This window comes from Heliangelus exortis, chromosome 11, assembly GCF_036169615.1.
Source record: "Heliangelus exortis chromosome 11, bHelExo1.hap1, whole genome shotgun sequence".
NCBI lineage: Eukaryota > Metazoa > Chordata > Aves > Apodiformes > Trochilidae > Heliangelus > Heliangelus exortis.
In genome coordinates this window covers 12,222,742-12,244,268 of record NC_092432.1, presented here as the reverse complement: position 1 = coordinate 12,244,268, position 21,527 = coordinate 12,222,742, and the positions used below count along the sequence as shown (strand labels likewise).

The 21,527-nt window shown below is 37.2% G+C and overlaps 1 protein-coding gene across 2 annotated transcripts in view; it reads right to left on the bottom strand.

Annotated features, from left to right (window-relative positions):
* SCAPER (S-phase cyclin A associated protein in the ER) overlaps positions 1–21,527 on the bottom strand; it is a 157,932-nt gene that overhangs the window by 125,083 nt on the left and 11,322 nt on the right. For both annotated transcript variants that reach the window (XM_071754631.1, XM_071754632.1), the window contains exons 4-6: positions 19,061–19,131; positions 12,943–13,140; positions 822–922 (exon numbers count right to left, since the gene is read on the bottom strand). In XM_071754631.1, coding sequence (XP_071610732.1) covers positions 822–922; positions 12,943–13,140; positions 19,061–19,131 — 370 coding nt within the window. The remainder of the gene's footprint in view (positions 1–821; positions 923–12,942; positions 13,141–19,060; positions 19,132–21,527) is intronic.

The following is a 21,527-nucleotide window of genomic DNA, read 5'->3' as shown; positions in this document are numbered from 1 at the left end:
CTGATAAATGTGTACGTGCAAAGATAATTAACAGGTTGACCTAAGCTCACTGCCACTAACATAAAACATTCTCATCCAAGCAGACATAGCTGGAGATGGAAGTCAGGGCAGAGTTTCATTATGCTTCTCATTGAAGTTGATACTATTTTCTTTTATATATTTAACTTTTGGTCCTGAAGCTATCTGATTACATGAAAATTATAACTGGCAATTACAAACAAAATCAAACTTGTAGAACCCACTGCTAATGAAGATGGATTCAAGAAAGCATTTACATGTATTATTTTTATCTGGTTCCAGTACTACTGGCAGGATCAACAATCCTATAATCAACTAATAAAGCCATGTTGTCACCCTTGGTCTGCTTTTAGTCCCTGCCTACGCAGATGAGTGACTGAGCTCCCTACTTAACAAAGGGAAAGGGAAGAACTGGTGTGTCACTCCACACACACTACAGGGCTTCCATCTCCTACAAGCACAAATTCAAAACCTTTCCCCTCATTTACCTCTGGAGCTAAAACTCAGGCACCAAGGCACAAATTTAATAGTAGGCACAATTTATAATGATGCTATCAGTTTTACCTTTCTGATACTACACTTCTAAACCCCTTACCATTTTCAGCAGAGCTGTTCCCTGATAATTCCACCAAGGAAAATAAAATCCCCATCTGTAAACCCATACCAGTTCTGTCCAGCATGACAATTACTTACTTGATGCCTCAGAGCAGATATTGCTTTATTTGCTGAATCTCTTCTATAAAATTATTTTTACCACAGGAAAGTATCCACATTTAGATTTTTAAAAATAAAAATCCAATTACCTGCTTTGAGCATCAGCTTTTTCTAGCTTCTCCTGTAGTTGTATCCAGTCAATCAATGCTTTGAAGTCCCTTACATAGTTATCAAGCATCATCAGGACTTCCTGAAAAGCAATCGTTATATCAACCTCTGTTCTTAAAAAGCAATCCCCTTAAAAAGCCCCAGTAAAGGAATGGAAAAGAAAGTAGGACATTTTCCAGGCTGTAGCTCTCTGATAAAAAGTAAAACAAAGACCATGAGAAAAAAAAAATTCCACTGAACAGTCTTCATGAACAAACATTAAAACATTTATCCAATCAGAGAGCATTACTGTCTAAGGACAAAATAGCAAAATTTGGCAAGGAAATATACGTAAGTATCACCATTTCAGGATTTTTTTGGTGACAGTTATCTTTTAAAATGTGCTGGATATAACTGATCAAATAAGCAAAACTGTAAAACCTGACAGACATATGAGAGACTAAAAATGTCAGTCAATCTATTTGTGAAGTAGAAATACACAAAATTACACTAAAGCAATTGCATCAGGTGTAGGGAATTCCTCCTGGAAAATTCTGGGATCCCTGCATTATTAAAAAAACAGTTTTTATACCTCTGAAGTTCAGTAAGATGTATCCTCTTCCTACAGACTTTCAAGTGGGCAGAGCTTGCCTGCTTGCACTTCTCCAGATTAATGACACCTAGGAGTGCCAGCACTATTTTACTAATAAAGCAGTTTTTGATCAAAAAGATAGTGATATTTTGAGGGGCAAAAAAGTGACAGACTGCTGCTCAAGGAGGTGCTGAGGCATCTCACATAAACAATGAGAAGGGCTGGACCAGATGATCCTTGAGATCCCTCCCTTCCAACCTGGCATCCTGTGATCCTACTTCTTTTATAAATTTATTGTGTTTGGCATAAAGTTACTGAAAAATAAACAAGATACTCTGCAAGATTCAAAGTTTATATTGTCATCTCTGATTAGGGCACTTAAACAAATGAAAACATGTCACTAATTGCATGCTTGTCTATGGAGTAATTACAAGTCCAGACCTTAGAACTCTAATACCCAGATTTTAATTCTCGACCATTACAAGCCAATTATTTTTTTGCTATTTAAATTATATTACTTTAGAACTATATGGAGTTGCTGAAGAACTTGCTTATGTGAATTAAGCACTGAAAGATGTATTGATGAACATATTTTATGGCTTGAAAGCCTACACATTATCATAAAATAACACAACTGGGAGGGGTCTTCAGAGCCATCCAGTCCATCCCATAAATTCTGGCTAGGATTAAACATACACTGTCAGAAATTACGTGCATGTGCTGGAGTTTTATTTAAAATATTGCAAAGTCTAGATTAAGAAGTTAAAATCTTGTAATTATGTGTTGTTCTCTAACAAAATTCACTGTTATGAAAAACATAAAATTGATTTTACTTCACACTATTATCAGGAGGAAATTAATAGATAAAATGCCAGTGGATGAATAGTAGGTAACTAAAACATTTGTTTCTGATAGAAATATCCTTAACTTTCAGAAATTATTCACTTTACTTACTGATTTCCACTTTGGTCAAATGTAAAAGTGGAATAGCCTTAGTAAAGTCAGATTACATACAGAAACAATAAAAAATTAAAAGGTAAATTGGGATTCTGCAGTCTTCACTCAGACAACACTATCATTTTTTCACAGCAGAGCAGAGCAGAAGACCATATGATTAAACTATTAGCTGTCAGTTCCCTGAGCAAACTGTGACTAGCAGAGAAAGGAACAATTCTTTGCCATCCAGGAAGCTAGGAAATCACTTCTACTTCACAGATAAACTCAACAATCATTAGCTGAATGAGACAAACCCCACACAGACCATCACAGCCAACAGGCACCTTCTCTGCTATCTGTCAGAGCTATCTGTCCCCCAACAAAGCACATAAATTAATGCATTTCTAAGGGAGACAGCTCAAGATGAGTTCAATCAGAAATAAAAGCTTTTTTTATCTACTCTTTCAAAGGCAAGAAAAATGTATACCATGGTCTATGATGACAACATGCTGAAAATAATAAAAATCCAAAAATGAAGGTTTAATTCTAAGAAAACTTCCATCAGCTTCACACGCAGAGTTTAAAACAGGGACACAATTTCATAATATAAGGGAAAACACTAATGACAAAGCATTGCTGTCTTGTAAATTCTCTGCTATGTAAAAATCATTCCCACTGGTATAGAGAGAAATTTTCTGGTCAAGCAAATATTACTTGGACACATTTTGGGAACAATTACAAGTGAAAACGTATTGGCTAAGTGTATTACTACAAATTTTAACTTTTTAAAGCTGAGAACACCAAAAATACCCTATTGCAGTATAGCTAATGCACACACATTTTTGTAACATCACATCCAATTAATCTTTACTTTTTAATAAAAAAGGACCTCTAGTGTATGCAAAATACTTATTTCATGTAAGATTATATGGTTGATTATTAATTCTGTTTAACACAAATGTGGGTTTGTAATTCAGCTTTAGTTTTCACACAGGTATCCTTTCAACTAGTACTTATGACAGATCCAGAGCATATGCTGGTTGTTAGATGGAAAAGTCATAAGAAAGTCAAACACAAGGGAAATCACACAGAATACCACTGCTGATGTAAAAGTTGCTCTTTGTTTGGAAATACTCTACAAAAAAGCTAACAAACATCTTTCTTACAAGGCAGTTGGTTTATAGCACCAAAATGATTTGTAAGTCAAGTCTGCTACATGAAATGAACAAGTCAAGTATTTTAGCCACTCCTTTTTACAGTTTGACTAATAAAATTTCAGCTTTCTAATTCAATTCATGTCCATTTAGGTTAGCCCACACTAAGTTGTGCTGACTGTTACTAACAATAAGAGCACAGAAGGCAAAATTTAATTCTGAAGCATTTACTTTTCAAGTCTGTCTCTAAGATATTCTCCACCAAAAAAAAAAAAAAAAAATCTGAATATGAGTTATACTCCTGAAGCAAGTTGGCACAGGAAAAAATACAATTATTAACCTATTTTAAGGAATGTTTAGCTACACATTATCAGAAATGATCAGAGCAGAACCATGCAGCTGTAACTTGAGTCATGTTTTAGGAACAAGGGAACACAAACAAGACAAGCAGCTGGAGCTGCCCCATAGTCACTGATGCACATCTTTCTCCCTAAAGCCATGAGGGCCATTTTGTCAGGCAGGAGGAAGCAGAACAAAAGTGGCTCAGAAAGCGCCGCTACAGGCATCCAGATAACTCCAGATAGATGCAGAGCTAAAATTACCAATTAGTTTACCAATTGGCTGCAACGGATTCGATTGGTTTGTAATTAATTCTGGTTGCTGGCACAGGGAGCAGGAGGCTCGGCGCCATCCCTTTGTCCTGCTGACACACAATCCTGGCGGGCAGGGCTCCGGGGGCTCCGACATCGATACCGCTCTCCAGCTCACCTAGGGGACCGAGGGGAGCAGATATACCCTCTGGTGCTGAAGCAGTGGAAACTTGTACCACTTGAGAAGGTGCTGACAAAAAGGCACCTTTATGGGGTAGGCTACAGCTGCGCTAGAGTCAAAACAATTTTAAATCCCATTATTTTTCAAGGTCGTCCCCATCCCATACGATTTTTAAAGGGCCGGTTCAAACTAAGAGGGAAAGCTCTATGGTTAGAAAACATTTACAACTAAACCCACTCACAATAGAGCTCCTGTTTCTTCCTCCCTTCTGTCATTCTGATCAATAATACCGCACATCAAAAGGTTATTTTTCTGCTTTTCCTTCTTTTCTACAGCTCTCAGTCATTACTTTGGTTTCTAAGTATTCATCATAAATTTGTACTTCTAGACTCTCCCATCAGGTGATCCATAAGGCTCTCTGATACACAGACCAGCTACATCAGAATGATCCTATATTCCCAAATTAGAACTATCTTGACCTAGATAGGCCTATTACAATCCTTAAGGAAACAGCAGCTCACTTGTTTGGGAATGCTCTAACAGCTTTGCAACATCATCTTCTCCACTTACTCTCCCATCTCAAAGAAGAGGAAGACAGGGAAGCACAAAGACTGCTGGATTTTAAGGTTACTAAAATTCAAAACAATATAATCCATGGTAGAGACATTAACTCAGTCACCACATCTGTACTTCAGCTTATTCTCAAGGATAGAAGATGTGTGCTTTATTTTACAAACTATGCATGCTTTATATTGTCTCATTATCTATACCAAACATTGTAGACTATGTTTATTAGACCAAAGTAAATGCCATTTTCTTACACTGGAGTGCATTTTTAGAAGGAAACTTAAGTTCCTTCTTTTTTTCTTTAAATTTGGGTTTTTAAGGGTGTTTCAGTAATTTCACACAGAGGTTGCCTAAAAAAATTCCTTGTAGCCTTTTTAATACAGATAAATTACAAACACTTAGAGACAGCTCTGGGGCTGGATTAAACAAAGATGACTGCCAACATGGTCCTTACAACTTTGGGAGGGGATGAAAGGAAGCAGCTCCTCCAGCCAAAAGACTCATTATACTTCAGTATGTGGCAGATAATAGAAAAAGACTCTGAAACAGATGCATAGTGAAGAAAAAAGAGAATAATTTTCCAGTAACCACACCTCTCCTGATTGGTGTGCCTGTTTTAAAGCTCTCATGCCAGCCCTGCAAAAGCCACTGAGCAGCAAACCCAGGGAAGTAAAAGCTGCAGGGACACATGGGCTCCTAGACCCAAATAAGAAATGCCCTGTATCTGTCCTCAGTTTGCTCCTCACTGATCCACAGAAAACACAAGAGTCATAATCCTCTATCTGCCAAGGATGTGCTCCTGAGAACTGACACTGCCACCAAAGGAGATTTTCTCTGTAAGAATGACCACAGCAGTCAGGAGGCACATGCCAGGACTTATACCACAGAATTTATCTACACACAAAAAATGTAAATATATAACTAACACAAAGGATGGACAGGCAGGAATAGGATTATTCAGACTGCCAACTACAAGAGATGCCAGATTTCAGTATCCAGCTTTTCAGAACAAATTATCTTTCTGAAAGACCTCATCCATTTCCATCTGTGAGGCTGAGTGCCCAATCATTACTCCATTTTCCTGTCCTTCACTGAACCTGAATGATTTTGATTCACCTATGGAAGATGACAACAATGAAAATGTCCAAGAAGAGGTGGGAGGAATGCTCACAAAAGAGATTTTCACTTGGCACTGACTGCCTCAGTCCAGGCACAGGATGTTTATTTAGAAAGCAACATAAACTTACTCTTCCTAAATAACTCCAAATTAAAAAACAGAAGACACCTTTTTTTTTAATAACTGAGTGGTAAGTGGCAGCCTAGCATGCTTCTGAGACATTAACACTGCAGAATTAGATCTTCTGAAACAATTTGAATATATATTCTATAAAACCCAGTTATGTGAAAAACCTGTCTTGTGAGAAACACAGAAGCATAATTATACAAGTTCTAATATCTAAATCTCTCATGCAGCCTTTCAGGAAAACTCATACCACCCTGGTTTTACTGAATAAAAAGAAAATAAATCCAACCATACAGAGGAGAGTTCACTCCATGCTGAAATTCTCCTTTTAACTGGAAATGCTGTGGTAGTTGAAAGAATGAAGACATGGATATAACAAGGTATTAATGCTCAAACTGGTTATGAAATCAAAAGAAATACACTTAATAGAGGGACTATAATGGGGAAACAATTAGCAATTAAAAGAACTGAGGTGTAGAAAGCAAAAGATAATGAATAAACAGTGATTAAAACAACAGATCTGTAGATTGTGTTGTTTGTGGGGTTTTTTTCAGTCCTTTGCAAAGCCAAGTTGGTTTTTTTTCACCTAGCAGAGTCCAGGATACTAGAACAAGAATAAAGTTCCTAAACACAATGCTTAGAAGATTGTGTTGAGGAAATAAATTACTTCATAATCCTTCTTAGGATGCTTTTTTTGGGTTTGTAGCACTACAAGATGTGAAAAACACATATTACAAATTCTCTCTCCCAAAGAACCTTAAGTATCAAATACTCATTCTGTATTTTTCCCTTCCTGGAACCAGTCACTTTTCATACCTGCAAAACTGAAAAATATGGAGGTGTTATGGCTTGAGGGTGTCCAGGCTAATTTTATGATATCAGTACGAGGACCTAGAGAGAGAGTGATAAGGACCCTGAGGGATCCTGGGTACAGAAGAGGGAGGAGTTGGGATTCTGTTCCATTTCCTGCCGTACTCTATAAAAACCAGGAGGGCAGCAAAGTTCACTCTGCCCTGAGCCCTTCTTGGAGAAGGTCTTGGAGAGACAGTCCTGCTCTGTGACATCCTTTCTCCAGATGCTCTGCAGGATCTGAGTCCACTGGGTGCTGGGTGGACTCAAGCGAGCTGTGCTGCAAGGGACCTCTGGACACTTCTAGCAGCACCCACTGAGATTGTGTTTTGTATATATTTGGGTATTTGTTCCTCATCTCATCTTACAATTCCTAGCCTGTTCCAGTAAAACTCTTCTGGTTTTACCTTCCAACCTTTAAGTCTCTCTTCCTTATTCCCCTGGGAAGGTGGAGGGCAGTAGTAGAGAGCAATTCTGTTTGATGGTTCTGGTTTCCCCTGACCACTGAACTGATATGGGGGAGGCAAAATAATCAAAACTCATCCTCCAAAAAACAGTAAAACGGACTGAGTTGAACAGGCTTTCATCAGTGAAAGTAGGATGAAGGATTGTTTGGATCAACTTGACCACTATGCTGAATTATTGCAGACTTCCTTTTCACTGAAGTTAGGAAAATCCTGGTTTTTCTACCTTCAACTCCAACACTTTTAGAAACAGTTTCATCTTGTTGGCTGACTTAAAAGGCAGTAATCAGCCTGGATGGCAGTGGGTCTCAGTCTGCATGCACGGACTGGAATCCTTGAAATTAGCATACCCAGAAAAGCAGCCCTCCCAAGGCACCCTCAGCTCTCAAACTCACCAGTATCACCCTGACTGAAGGCCTTAACCAGCTGTTTCAGGCAGCTCTACCCCAAAATAACATCAGGCAATGTGTGAAGCCTTTCAAGAGCAAGGCTTTACCCAAGTCTTCAGAGTCTCTTATGCTATGAGAATCAGAAAAACAGAACTTCATTGCTGAATATTCTATTTTAAAAGAGGCAGTAAGAATTCCAAGCAAAATGAAACTATTTTCAGTGAACTGTACTCAAGGTAGACTGATTTAAAAATGTATCTGTAAGCATTAGAAACAGAGAAACTACACTTGCCAAAACCTTATAGAAATGGGTCAATAAGTAAAGACAGTGGAAAGTTTGCACTAGCATTATTAAATGCTAAATAGCAACTTCAGAAGACTAGAGAATATTTTCACAATATAAAGTTCAGATTTTTTTTAAAGGAATAAACAAAGCCAGTTGAAGCCATTAATTCATGGCCAGGAGGAAATAAACAGCCAACATTTAAATTTAAAGTACTTTGAGATTCTTCTAAACTTACTGTAGCCCCAACAGCTGGATTCAGTTGCTCCAACTCTGTCAAGAACAGTTTTACACAAATGTGTGGTGTGAGTTTTAAAATTTTTATATATATATGCACACATCACACACATATGTATATATATAAACTCTGTTGCTGAGATGCCTGAAGACCATAAAACAACAGCAGCAGGAGAAGCATTTCTCTCCTTCATAATCCAGAACTGTACTGGCCAAATTTGGCTACAGAATCTGCTTTCCTTCACCCAGAAATAATTTTGGGTTAAATTCCTTTTAACATACAGAGAAACATTTAAAGGCACTTTATTATATTTCTTTTCTGTCTCAGCTCACCATTCAAAACTAGAAAGCATCAGCTAATAAAACATTCATATGACTATCAGACACCTTGAAACCTACTGATGAATATCCATACAATTTGCACTTGGAAATGCTAAAGGTTATTGCCAGATCTCTTAGACTGTATCTAATCTCTGTCACTACTGCACAAACTGGTTTCTGTACAGTAAGATGATGCTTAAACTTCAGAATATTTTATTTTAATATAGAAAATAATTCTACCATGTTCATTACAGCTTTATATACAAAGCATCAAAGCCATATCTATATATCTATACACGTGACTTGAGAGTTCTCAATTCCAAATCAATAGTAAAATACCAACTTCAGGAGTGCCCAAAGCTGAGAGAAAATGTACACAACCACTGATCCTCTTACACACATTTCTTCTGTTTGCATCAATGCCACAACCCTCTCGTGTGCAGTTTCAACCACAAGCAGCCACTAGAGCCCTTTCCAATTTGGGAGCATCAAATTGTCTCCTGTGACAATGTAATCAATAAAACTATACCAACCTGTAACACTGCAAGAGAGCCGAAGGTACAAAATCAAAAAGAAAATCTGAAGGTTTCAATTGCCAGAAGTTGTTACATTTAATTTTGAATGGCTCTTTTTTTAATACAGCCCCTACACAACCAGAATATTTAAATAAAGCAGTACATACCCATTGGGTCGAGACTTTAGTTCAAAGAGATACCACTTTAAAAGTTGAAAGATGGATTGAGGAAGTTCTTAATAACATCAAGTTATCTTAAAGAGGATTTTTCAAAACCAGACTTAAAAAAAAAAAAAACAACAAAAACCAAAGAAGTAAAAGTTAACTGTTTAACCATTTTGGATCCTTATTTATTATTGTTTCTGACATACATCTAGCAGAATAAATAAAAATAGTATTTCATAAAAAGGGCTCACAAGGTATCTAAAGAGCCTGGAAAGTAAAGAAAAAAATGTAGCAATATGAAATGCTCCTATAGAAAAATAATCTCAATTCTTTAGGTATGGCAGAAATTTATAATCCATTTTCAACAGATAATCTAGACTCATTTTAAGAATAAACTTTAATAACAGACTATGGATGGAATATTTCATCTTAAAATAAAAATATTCAGAAGATCAGTACTGCCATACATAAAAATGCATAATAATTAGCTGAACTCCTCCTGGCCAAAGAGAAAGAAAAAACCAAACCAACAAGCAAGCCAAGAACCAATAAACCCCACAACAAACGTGCCGTGGAGCCTGTTCTCCTATGATGCCATCACTGGTTTCTCTAGTGCCAAAAACGACTGAGTGACATGCACTTCAATTAATTCTTACTAGAAAAGCAACAAAACAAAACAAAAATCCACAACACACAGTTGTTCTTCTGCCATGCATACACTCATGTTTTCTTGTTATCTCTCTGAATTTCCTGGTGTCTAGTGAAGAAAGAGTGGCAGTTTTTTCTGCAATGTGAACCTTAAAAGGATGTCTTCTTCCAAGCTAATCTTCCATCTCCCATGAAATGTGTAATAGCTAAAATAATTCAAAAAGGTCAACTGATACTAAAAGTTCTGGCAGGGATGACAGAAAACCATGGATATACAAGAACAGACAAGACACATGATATGACTGCATTAAGCCTGGCCTCCTGAGTCCAAAAGCCTACAAAAAGACTCATACACATTTTATTTTCCTGCCCACGAGGCTTAACACATTTTGCCATGCCACATCCTCATTACTGGTCTTTTGCTGATGAGAGCAATTTAGGGAGATACCTCATGAGACCACACACAGTTCATAACCAGAGGCATTAAATCCCTCTGCACCCTTCCAGTCCTGCACGTCCAAGCAGATGAGGCTGTCCCTGGAACAGGCAGAACCTCACTACAGCCACCTTCACAGCAACAGCAGGAATACAGCTGGCCCAAATCAGGGCATCTGGGTTCTCTTCACTGTTTTAATGATTTCAAGTAGCAAGAAAAGGCACAACCAGAAATCCTGCAAGATCTGGCCTGGCAGGATTGCAACAGTCAACACCAAGGATGAAACTTGGTGCTTTGAAGAAGCATGATAGCAACATATATAGGACTACCAAAGTCAAGTCAATAAAACAGCTAAAGGCTTTAAATAAAAAAATTTTGATTATTTACCTTAACTGAGTCACACATGGACAAACTGTAATGATCACACTAAAGACTGAACTATTTTTAAGACAAGACATAGGCCTCACACTGAGCTACACAAATACTGAACAATGTCACGGGGTACTTTCAAATATCATTCACTTGCTGAACTCTTAGTCATAATTTTTATTTCTGAACTCCTAAATGTTGAGGTACAACAGTAAACACTTTGTCTTCATAACATGAAATCTGTACTTAGATAAGGTATTTCATTTGAAGGGAGACAGCAAGCACAGAATCAGAGGTGAGGAAGACTCACTGTTCACATAGGGATCTGCTGGTCACTAATATTCCCTCCAAAATTAAACCACACCTCTACTCCAATAGTGAGTTTCATCACTCCCTAGTTGAAGCCTACATATGCACTATCAAAAATGCCACATGCCTATCTATTAAGAGTTCTGTAAAGCACTCCCTTCAAAAGACAGCAGTTAAGGTACTTGGCTGTCAGCAATGAACCAGGACACAGCTTCAACTCTGGTAGAAACTGGACTGTACTTGTCAACAGTGACCACCCCACAAGAAATAATGACAATCAGGAGAACTGATAAAAGTGAAACACTATTAGTAAAAATAAGAGCCAAGACTCAACAGTCCTATGCTTCATAGCCTAATTGAAAAAAAAATTCAAAATTTAACAGCAGAGTAATAACCCCCATTTAACACTAACCTTTAAAAGAAAATCTTACACACAAAAGACCACAGAACCAACACATATTACAGCTACTTGGGCAAGGCACTTTTTTGTGCAAAGCAGAAAAGACCTTTTGAAAGGCAAAAGCAAAATGAACTTTAGAGAAGTTTTACAACACGTGACTCTGGACTCCCCTGCTTACTCATTTTTGGTTTTTTTCCACTCCTGTTTTGCAAACAAGTAGTCTGAGACACACAGCTACGTACATCACTGTCAGTCGTCTACTGAAATGAAGACTTTCATTTAGCCTCTGTAATATCCCCATCCCAGAACAGATCAAGTAGCATGATTAAAATGCTGAATGATATCTAACCCCCAAAATATGTGATAATGATACAAATACGCTTCTGTTCTTTCAGTCAAAAAAGTTTAAAATGGTAATCTAATTACAATGCAAGGCTGACTGATTTTCTTAAACCAAAAAATTCTCCCGAGAAGTTTCCGGAGCAGGAAGACAGCTGAGTAACAAAATGTTGAATTGTGTTAGACCAACCAGCAACTTGGAAGCCTCTAGCTACTGTTCAGCTTTCAAACCTGCTTTCAATGAAATGTATTTGTACGCTAATCTCAAAGTCAATTTGGCAGTGTCTGATTACAGCAGAGAACTTGATGTATATGATAAGGAAAAAAGTTTACTTCCACCTATGTATGTAATTTTTTACAGTGATTACATAATCATTTCCAGAATGTGTCGACTTTTCAGCCCTGTTTAATATGGAAACAAAAAGTCCTATCTTTAACATTTATTTTTAAATTTAGTCTTCTGGCTTCTCTTAATGCTTGTGGTAAATTAAGTTTCTAATGAGTGAGTAAGTTTTATGAAATGACAATAGTCTTTCTGTGGATCTACTGGAAAGTCATCATAAAGTGTAAAGCAGATGTACCAACTATTACAGACACAGGAGACGCAAAATTAGGAAGCACACTTCCCTGTGACTTCCCAACCAGACACTGTTTATGCTTCACCACCGCCTTCTAACGCCACGGTGAGAATTAAAAGAGCTGTAACTGTCACTGCAAAAAGGGAGCAATGTATAATTAAGCCACTTAAGAGGAAGCAAACAAATGTAAAAAAGGCTGAATCACAACAGTGCCACCTACAGTAAAGAACACTACAGGGAAAAAAAAAAATGTCCAGTCAGAAGATTAACACAATCTAAGCTTAATTTTAAAATTTCATTAAAAACCCTGGTATGTGACATTATGTGCATTACAACAAGTTTTATAAACTTCAAAAAATAGTCACTGCCTAAGATGAAAGCATCTTCAAAAATCTGAACACATATGCCATCAGCTTCCCTACTTACAAGCTTTCACTAAATATGAACCAAAACCCAACATGTTTCTGAGGCTCTAATTCCTCGTTTGGCTTTCTTGTAAGGAATTAAAAAACATGCTAAGAGCCATGTGACAAGAGGCAAAGAGCATCTGAGGACTTACCTTGCACTCCACTACACTCTGATCCGACTCACATGTAACATAGATCTCATCAACAGCCCGTCTGAGGTTGTCAAACAGAAATGCCCAGTATCGTGCTCGCAGATCAACTTTTCGAGGCTGCCTTGTTTTTGTTGGGCTTTTGTCAAAGTTTTTATCTCCAGCTGTTGCTGCTGTTAATTTACAGTCTATGGTAGAGCTCTGAAAACACAAGGTACAATGGAAAAGGAAAACAAGAAACAGAAATAGGATAAGGGGTTGGGCTTCGGTGCAACATACATTTTTTCAACATATTCAAACATCTGTAAACAATAAATTTTTCACTGAAGAAATCTACATTACCCCCCTGACTTGAGTTTCTTAAAGCACACTTTCTTATCATAAATATAAGCACCACCTATGTAGAACTAGATTCTGTTTCTTTGACATTTATAACTCAACATTCCTGTTGCATGCAGTACAAGATGGTTTGCCTCTTACCATACTGGAAGGTTATGTAAAATTTCTAATTACATATCCTGTATTGCTTAGTCTGAGACCTATGTCTATCCAGAGGAGAAAGTAACCTTTTACTAATAATCACACTAGCAATATTCCATCACAATTAAATTCTAATACAAGACATTACATACAACTTCATAATTTTTAAACCCTCATTCTAATACCTGAGCATTAATGTCAGAGAAATGCTGATGTGTCGAGCCCTTTGATCAATATGTTATGGCCCCACTGCAGAGGAGACTCCAGCAAGCACTGAATGAGTCACAAAAAGAAGCTTTCACAGTTAAATGACTGCTTGGACACAGATTTCCACTCACCATACTGTTAACATTGTAAGCTCAGTTCAACCCAGAGTATGTGCTGCAGCACTGAATCAAATTTGATCCTACTTACACCAAGCCTGAAAGTTTCCTCATGCTGGTTTAAATTGTAATTTAACAGCTTTACCAACAACCAATCTGTTGTTTGATTTTTAGTGTTAATATGCAGGCTAATTAATCTACTTTGGTGTGCAGATGCAGAGCACTGACAATGTGCTGGGAGCAGAGGGAGAACATCCAAGTGGCTTCACAAATGCTGGCACAGACAGGGATCACTGTGTACCTCCCTGGCAGTGCTGCTGTGGCATCTCAGTGTTGGGCATCTGATGATTTTGCACATCCAGCTTAGGTACTCGTACTGGGATATGTCTCTTTGCCAGAGATAAACTGTCACTGATCTGCACAGGATATTCCCAAAGATTCTGAACCATGCCTGTTGGGCTGGAAATGCCAAGTCAGGACTTGGCCTCTTGGCACAGTCCTTACTAAAGTTGAAACTCTCTCCCACGACAAAAAACACACAGAAAAATACTGCTACCATGCCAGACTTCTATAAGCTTCTGCATTCCACAGCAGCCAAGTGGATAAGCACTTCCATTAAACCCAAACTGATGCCCAACTGTGTGTGTTTTTGTGATGGAGGTATTCACTATATGCTAAAATGATTTTTTTTTCTTTTTTCTTTTTTTTTCTTTTTTTAATTAATGCATCTATATTAATAGCCCTTTAATGCAGCTTTCATACCTTGCTCCACTGTGGCATGGTTCTCCCCAAAATCACTCCTCACTGGAGTACACTCATATGGATTATAGCAAAATTCCATTCTGAAACTGTGCTTTTGATGACTGATTAAAACCAACCAAAACTAACATTGCACAAGGCAGTACACAGAGTTTATAAGTAAAATATCTAATCATGGATTAGAAATACTGTAAATTGCAGAACAATTGTCCAGGACTCAAGCCTTTCTGTCCTGTATGGAAGAAGCTGGGAAACATTATTTCTGTGTGTCAAAAGACAAATTTCATGTCAGGTAGGTTTATAGTTGGAGACAGAATTCTTACAGGAAAATCATTTCAGACCACAGGCAACATTAGGTAACATAAGGAACTGAAGCATAGTTTTGGAGGGACTTATTTTTAAGGAAGGACTGTAATATTTTAATGATAAAATATACAGAAGAGACCCAAAGTCTGTACAAAGTCTAGAGAAAATTCTCCTCCTTCTCCTTAAGAGGATCTTTCTCTTGTTTGTATTCCCCTCGAATTCCAGGGAATGTAAATGAACTCATTATTTCTCACACTTGAATTACAAAACAGAAAATAACCAAGTGGTTTTTCAATCATTGTATTGAAGAATAAAAATGTCTTTCTTCTCTACATTTTAGGGACCTTATCTGGTAAATCCACACCATAAACACAGCTACTCATTTGAGAGAGCTGAACCATGGCACCAAGATGGAACCTGCAAACCTATTAAATTCCAGACCTCAGTTTCTTGGGTAGCCTTTCCCTCTGGGTTCCAGTCTGTTTATTTCCCTCTGCCTACCTGTGCTGTACCACACAGCATTAAAGACAGCAAATTCTGCTTTTAATTAAGGAGTAACCACAGTGCTGTCAATATGGTTATGCTCTCACCTATGCTTGTGTTCAGATTCTAATTTTACTTTAGGAATGGGGAGGATGGGAATCTAATTCACTACAGCCACACTTCCATCTCTGCTGCCTTTACGTAGCCCTCAAAATGTTCCAAGTGTACTCCAGATGTGCCCCAGGTAATGTATGCACAAGAGATACATTCAGAAAAGATCCCCCTAATAAACAATGGATGAACAGGAATTTCAGAAGGGTTTCCTACGCCAGTTTTTCCTATTTTTTCTTCTGGAACATGAGGAAGAACAACTTGGAAAGAAGATGCTTCTTAGCTAAGCAAAAAGCAAACCTTATACTGGATAATTTACAGCTCCTTTAAGATGCAGTTCAGAATGACATAACCTTAACTAGAGAATCATAAATAACTATATAAAAAGAACCCTGCTACCTTCTGCTGCCTGTATTTACAAAATGTGACCTTAGTAAAGTGATTAGGTTTCCACTCATTCAGCTAATATTGTTGATATAAACGATCAGTTGTTTTGAAATGGGAACCATGCATTATTCCCATTACTTGAAAGATTTATTTTCAAATTAATCTTTAAGGCAGTGCCATGGAATATATTTCATCTTCTAGATTTGGCATCTGTTCATCATCTCTCTTATATGTCAGGCATATTTTAATTAGGAAAACATCTTGTTGAATTATAAGTTGTAGTATTTCTATGTATTATCCCTGTAAGCAGATCTCCAGTGGGAAATCTTGTCCAAGTAAAACCTAAGCAACATTTACAGTTACTCATATTCCAGTAGAACATGCTTGAAAAAAGGCAAATCCCTAAACTACCAGATTTCTTGGACACAGTCACACAAGCATGTAAGCCTTAAGTTGGTGTCTAGTTAATAGAAATATTCTAACTTCCAAAAACAAGTCAGTTCTAACACTGTACATTTGAATTTGTCACAGCCTGCTATCTGCCAAAGAAACAGAAATCAATTTTCAGAGTATGACTCAAATCATGTTCCATCCTTGGCACTTCAGTCTCCAGAAATTCCATGAAAAAAGATGAAACACAGCAAGCTATTTTCAAACTCAATCAATTCTGACTGGCACCAACCTAACTGAAATGAAAACTAGTACTTATTTATATTTAAGACTTGCAGCAAAGACTACTTTTAATATAAATAAGTATTAATATTTTATATGAAATGCTATATTCTCTGCAAATGTTTAATGCAAGCCCCCAAAAAAACATAGGATTTCTAAGCTAATCACTATCTTGTTCAACAGAATCTTTGCCTGTAAGTGTTTTAAGTAAATTTTCTTTGAAATGAACCAAACTAACCTTTCATTGTGAAAAACAAGAAACGCTGTATTAGTTACAGACTTCTCAAGGCCATAGTTTCTGTGCTGATGTACAGCTATAGCTTTATTTTTCCCACTCATTCTTCTTGGAACTAAGTTTTAATGAAAACAGTATTTATTAGAAATACATACTTTTGACCAGCTTTTATTTTTCAGTGTTAGGCTCAGGTTGGGAGTTATGCAACAGAGCAAAAACACACTTTCCAGAGATGATCTTCTCTCCATCTTTCTGGTATTCAGAGGGAATATATGGGCAGAGGACAAAGTATTTCTAATGGTGTAGTCTGAAGAAAGATAAGGCAGCAATCCTGCATCTTCACCAAGGAGGAGCTATATCCACAGAGACTCCACCTGTGTCCTTCCAAATATCAGCAGATTTTTCACTTTGGTCAATAGCTGAGGCCCCCACCTCTTCCCATGGACAAGACACACAGATACAAAACTGAGTTGTTCTGAGCAGAGTTCCACAGCTCAAATGCTGCTAAATTTGACACATCATTCTTAACTGGGTGTAATTACTCACTTTGGAATTTTTAAGTGCTCTCAGATCTCTTAGACTTTGACAAACCAAAATTTAACCCATGCTCAACCACTTTGCAGACCATGTCACACCACAAAAAATCCACTCACAGTGTTTCCAAACACACCAAAACCCAGCTTGCCTTGGCTTCCCCCCTCAAATCTATGCATGTTTCATCAAAGTGTGATGATGACTCATACAGATGTGATCAAGCAAGCCTACACTGAAACTTATCCTCACTAGAAAAACAAAATCCACCTGAAAACAGCAAAGATTCAGCAGGACCAGTTCATACTATCTCACTCACAGTGACAGTTCAAGCCTTCAGCTGTAGAAAATGCAAAGCTTTTGTGCCTCTGAAGTCAAGAAACATGGGAATATTCCTTCTTACATCTCAAGGAGCTCAGTGTGGGTGATGAAAGTGACCTTAAAACTGAAGGTTGTTTTTCTTTTCTTCCAAAATATATTCACTTGGAGTCTCAGAAAGTATGAAGAATATACTTTTCCTCAGGATGCCAAAATGTATTGAATTTAGATTTGCCAGTACCCTACTGAGAGGAAGATCATATTGATGACACCATATGAAAAGTCTTTTAAGCTTATTTTCTTGAGACTAGTGGCTCATTTTTATGTGAAGGAAGATGAAAACTCAGGGCTCAACAGAAGTAACAAAAAAGTCATCAATGTAAATCTGCAGCCCCTGCCTGAAATGCAGTAGAAATAAAGGTGCTGAAGCCAAACTGAAGTGCAGAGACACCCAGGAGTCCATTTCAAACCTTTATTGTACTCACTAGGAAAGGACTATGCTTCTACAGTTTTAGTATGGCAATCCCACACAGAGCCACAGAGTAACAACAAAGTATTCACCTGAAAACTCTGTAGTTACTTAATGCCAAGCAAATGAAACAGACAGAACCCAAACTATGTTTACTCTGAATCACCCTAAAGATTCTACCAGTAGCCCCTTACAGGGAGCCCCAGCAACAAAATGCCACCTTCACAGACCAAGAAAACCAGGATATACAGTGTAACATATTAGTACTTGGAGAGAGAACACAGGCTTAATAGTTGCTAAAATAATAAGGAAAGTAGCACATCTATTTTTTAAAGACCTAAAACCAGATCTGTGGCAGCAGGAGGGGTTTTTTCTCTCCCAAAACGTTGTATCTTTCATATGCCATATGACCAAGACCTGTCAGACAACCTCAAAAAGCTAAATAACTAAAGCCATACTAACAGCTCTATCTATTAACTGAAGAAAGGCAACAGTTAAAAATATTTAAGATGAGGAAAGTCTGAGCTGTTACTTTAGTAACGTAGTAAAGATTGTCGGTCACATGAATTAAAGAGCAGCTTCTTCTTCACCCTTCTCATTTGGACTAGCTTTCCAGTCATAACTCTCAGAAATTTTACTCACTTGGACTATTTTTTTCCAAAATAGGATATATTTCAGCCATTAAAATAGGAGGTCAGGAAATAAAGAATTTCCTTAAATTAGAACTTGGGCAGAAAGGTAGCCTTTGTATAAGCAGCATGCTTATAGGAAGAACATCCTGTATGATTTTATTGAACAGCACTTTCCTTTAATGCCAAAAAACTCATGCATCCAGTGGCAAGAAGTGCCAGAAGTAAAGGCTGAAGAAGATAACCAAAATGTCAGCATTTTTTGACTTCTGAATACTTGGCTTTGAAAGTTGTATGCTTTAAAAATACACTGTATGCACAGTTTTATCTAGTACTATTAAGCTAATAATGTATCAGTGGTATCACAAAACTTCTTTTTTTTGTTGCAAATGTTATTAATATAAAAATTAACTGATACCTGTTTTGCAGTCTTGTGTGTTCCTTGAGTCACTCTCTTTGTTTTTCCACTAGCTTGCCATTTTGATTTTCCTGAGGAAGAAAGAACTGGTTTAAGCAACAATGATTTCAATTAGACACAGCATATGGGACAAGGGGTTATGGTTTTAAGCTGGAAGAGGGTATATTTAGGCTAGACATTAGGAAGAAATTCTTTGCTGTGAGGGTGGTGAGATGCTGGAACAGGTTTCCCAAAGAAGCTGTGGCTGCCCCATCCCTGGAAGTGTTCAAAGCCAGGTTGGATGGGGCTTGGAGCAACCTGGGCTGGTGGGAGGTGTCCCTCCCCATGCAGGGGGCTTGGAACTGGGTGAGCTTTAAGGCCCTTTCCAACCCAAAACATTCTATGACTATAAAAATGCACATATCCCATCTTGCAATGTCCTGTAATGCTTAATATTTATGAGTTAGGAGGTCTGTAAAACTGTATATTTGAAATATATATTCCACAGTTCAGATTGTGGATAATGCCAGAAAAGACACAGAAACTGGAAAAAATTACAAAGGAAGGCAAGGATTACAGACTTCATTCAGTAAAGATCCCAAATATGAAATTAACTTCCTATATAAATTGAATTCTGCTTTTGAACGACTGTTCAATTAGATATTATTACAGAATTAACACAAGGAATATCTTTCTTAGGAAAAGCAAATGGAATAATGCATTTTTTCTCAAACTCTTCTAACAACCTACCAGTAGATTTGCATATTTTCTGCCAAGAAAGATGGGAAAAAACAGAAATTAGGACTGGATTTAGTTCACCTATATTTAGGCAGTCGAAAGATGACAGAAAAATATTCATAGAGCATAAGCCAGCCCCTTTATGGTTTGAAATGTCTTCTCAAATGTACCCATCTCCCTCAACTGCTGATATGAAGTTACTTTAGCAACTTTGCTTCCAAAATCAGTTTGCATTCCTATAGTGAGAAAGGATGTCTTCAGGTGTCAACTCTTGCAGCAGCAATCGCTTAACTGACTAAATGTTATCTTTGCATAAATTTGTGTTACCCTAGACCTACCTATCTGCCTTTAATATTTGAGTTTTGCCCAGGGATAATTTTTTAGATTTTTTTTTTAAATTTCTCCAACTTAGCATCTAACAATTGCAAACCATAAAAATCACAGGACCCAAGTACCAAAAACTTAAGCAAGTAAGAGAAAGAATACTCTCTAGAAGTGATTACATCTAAGTAAAAGTTTTGTGATTATTTAGCTGAATGAAGCCAAGCAAATAAAGGTAGTAGTAGAATACAGTTCCATCCTGTACCATGGAGATCATTCTTGAATTTCATAACTGTCCAGTTGAGTTTGTAACAGTTCTTGGGCCAAACTCCCTAATACAGTCCATCTGTTTTACATAACTCTGGTTATGTAAAGCAGATGTAAACCTCTCTTAACCATTGTGCAGATGGTTTGCATCACTGACTATTCCACAGAACAAGGCCTTTAATTTTAAAACAAATCAAAAATTATTTGCTTGATAATTTATTTTTAAAATACTACCCTAGCCAAAAGAACAGGTATAAATTAATATACTGAATTTAATTCAGCAGCTTGCAGAAAAAAAACTGATTCAGCTGCTGTATGCATAAACACTTCCTATTCACTAAAAAGATTAAACTGAGGATCAGTTCCATGTCAGAACTATGATAACAGAAATATTTCAATCACAAAAGTCTCTCTTCTGAGATGATTTACATTCTTCAAAAAAAGATACTGAATGCAATGGTATACAGAACTTAAACAATGAAAAGGCTTACAAATAAATACGGGTATGTTGAAATTTTAAAAGGGCAGATGAACACTAAATCACCCTGCAGTCTCTTTAGATTCTACAAAAAACAGAATACTAATCCATCGTCTAAGAACTGGGAAATGTCTGAACAAGTTCCCTGTAAAGAGAAAAGCAAGTTTTCAGACACTTCCTATATAAGGAAGACACTCAAAGAAAACAAAACTCAAGTAAATACCAGGTTCTAAAAACTTAAAAGCAAGTAGTGTGTAACAAGGACTGATTTTTTCTTATGGTATCCAGGCCACAAAGTTCTGTCTTTCAGGAGCAGCCACATTTCTAAGCTTTATTAGCATTTTTCTTCTAATAAATGCCTCTGGTTATTAGAAGTTGCTTCCTGCTTTTGTCTTGTTTATTTTCACAAAGAATGACAACACAGGAGCACTGCTCAATGGTTATGTCCATGTTCAGTGACTCCTGGGATGTAACTACACAAGACCAGCACTGCTGTGAGATGCACAGGAACAAAATGACATCCCAAGGGCATCACCTGCTAGGAATTCACTGAATTTTAAAGAAAAAACAATAGGGACCAAAGGTGATAATCTCATTAGCTATTAAGCTGCCAATGTGAAATATACAAAATAGCAATTTTTTGCAGCATTTAGGAAGCTACAATCATATTTTACACTTGGAAGT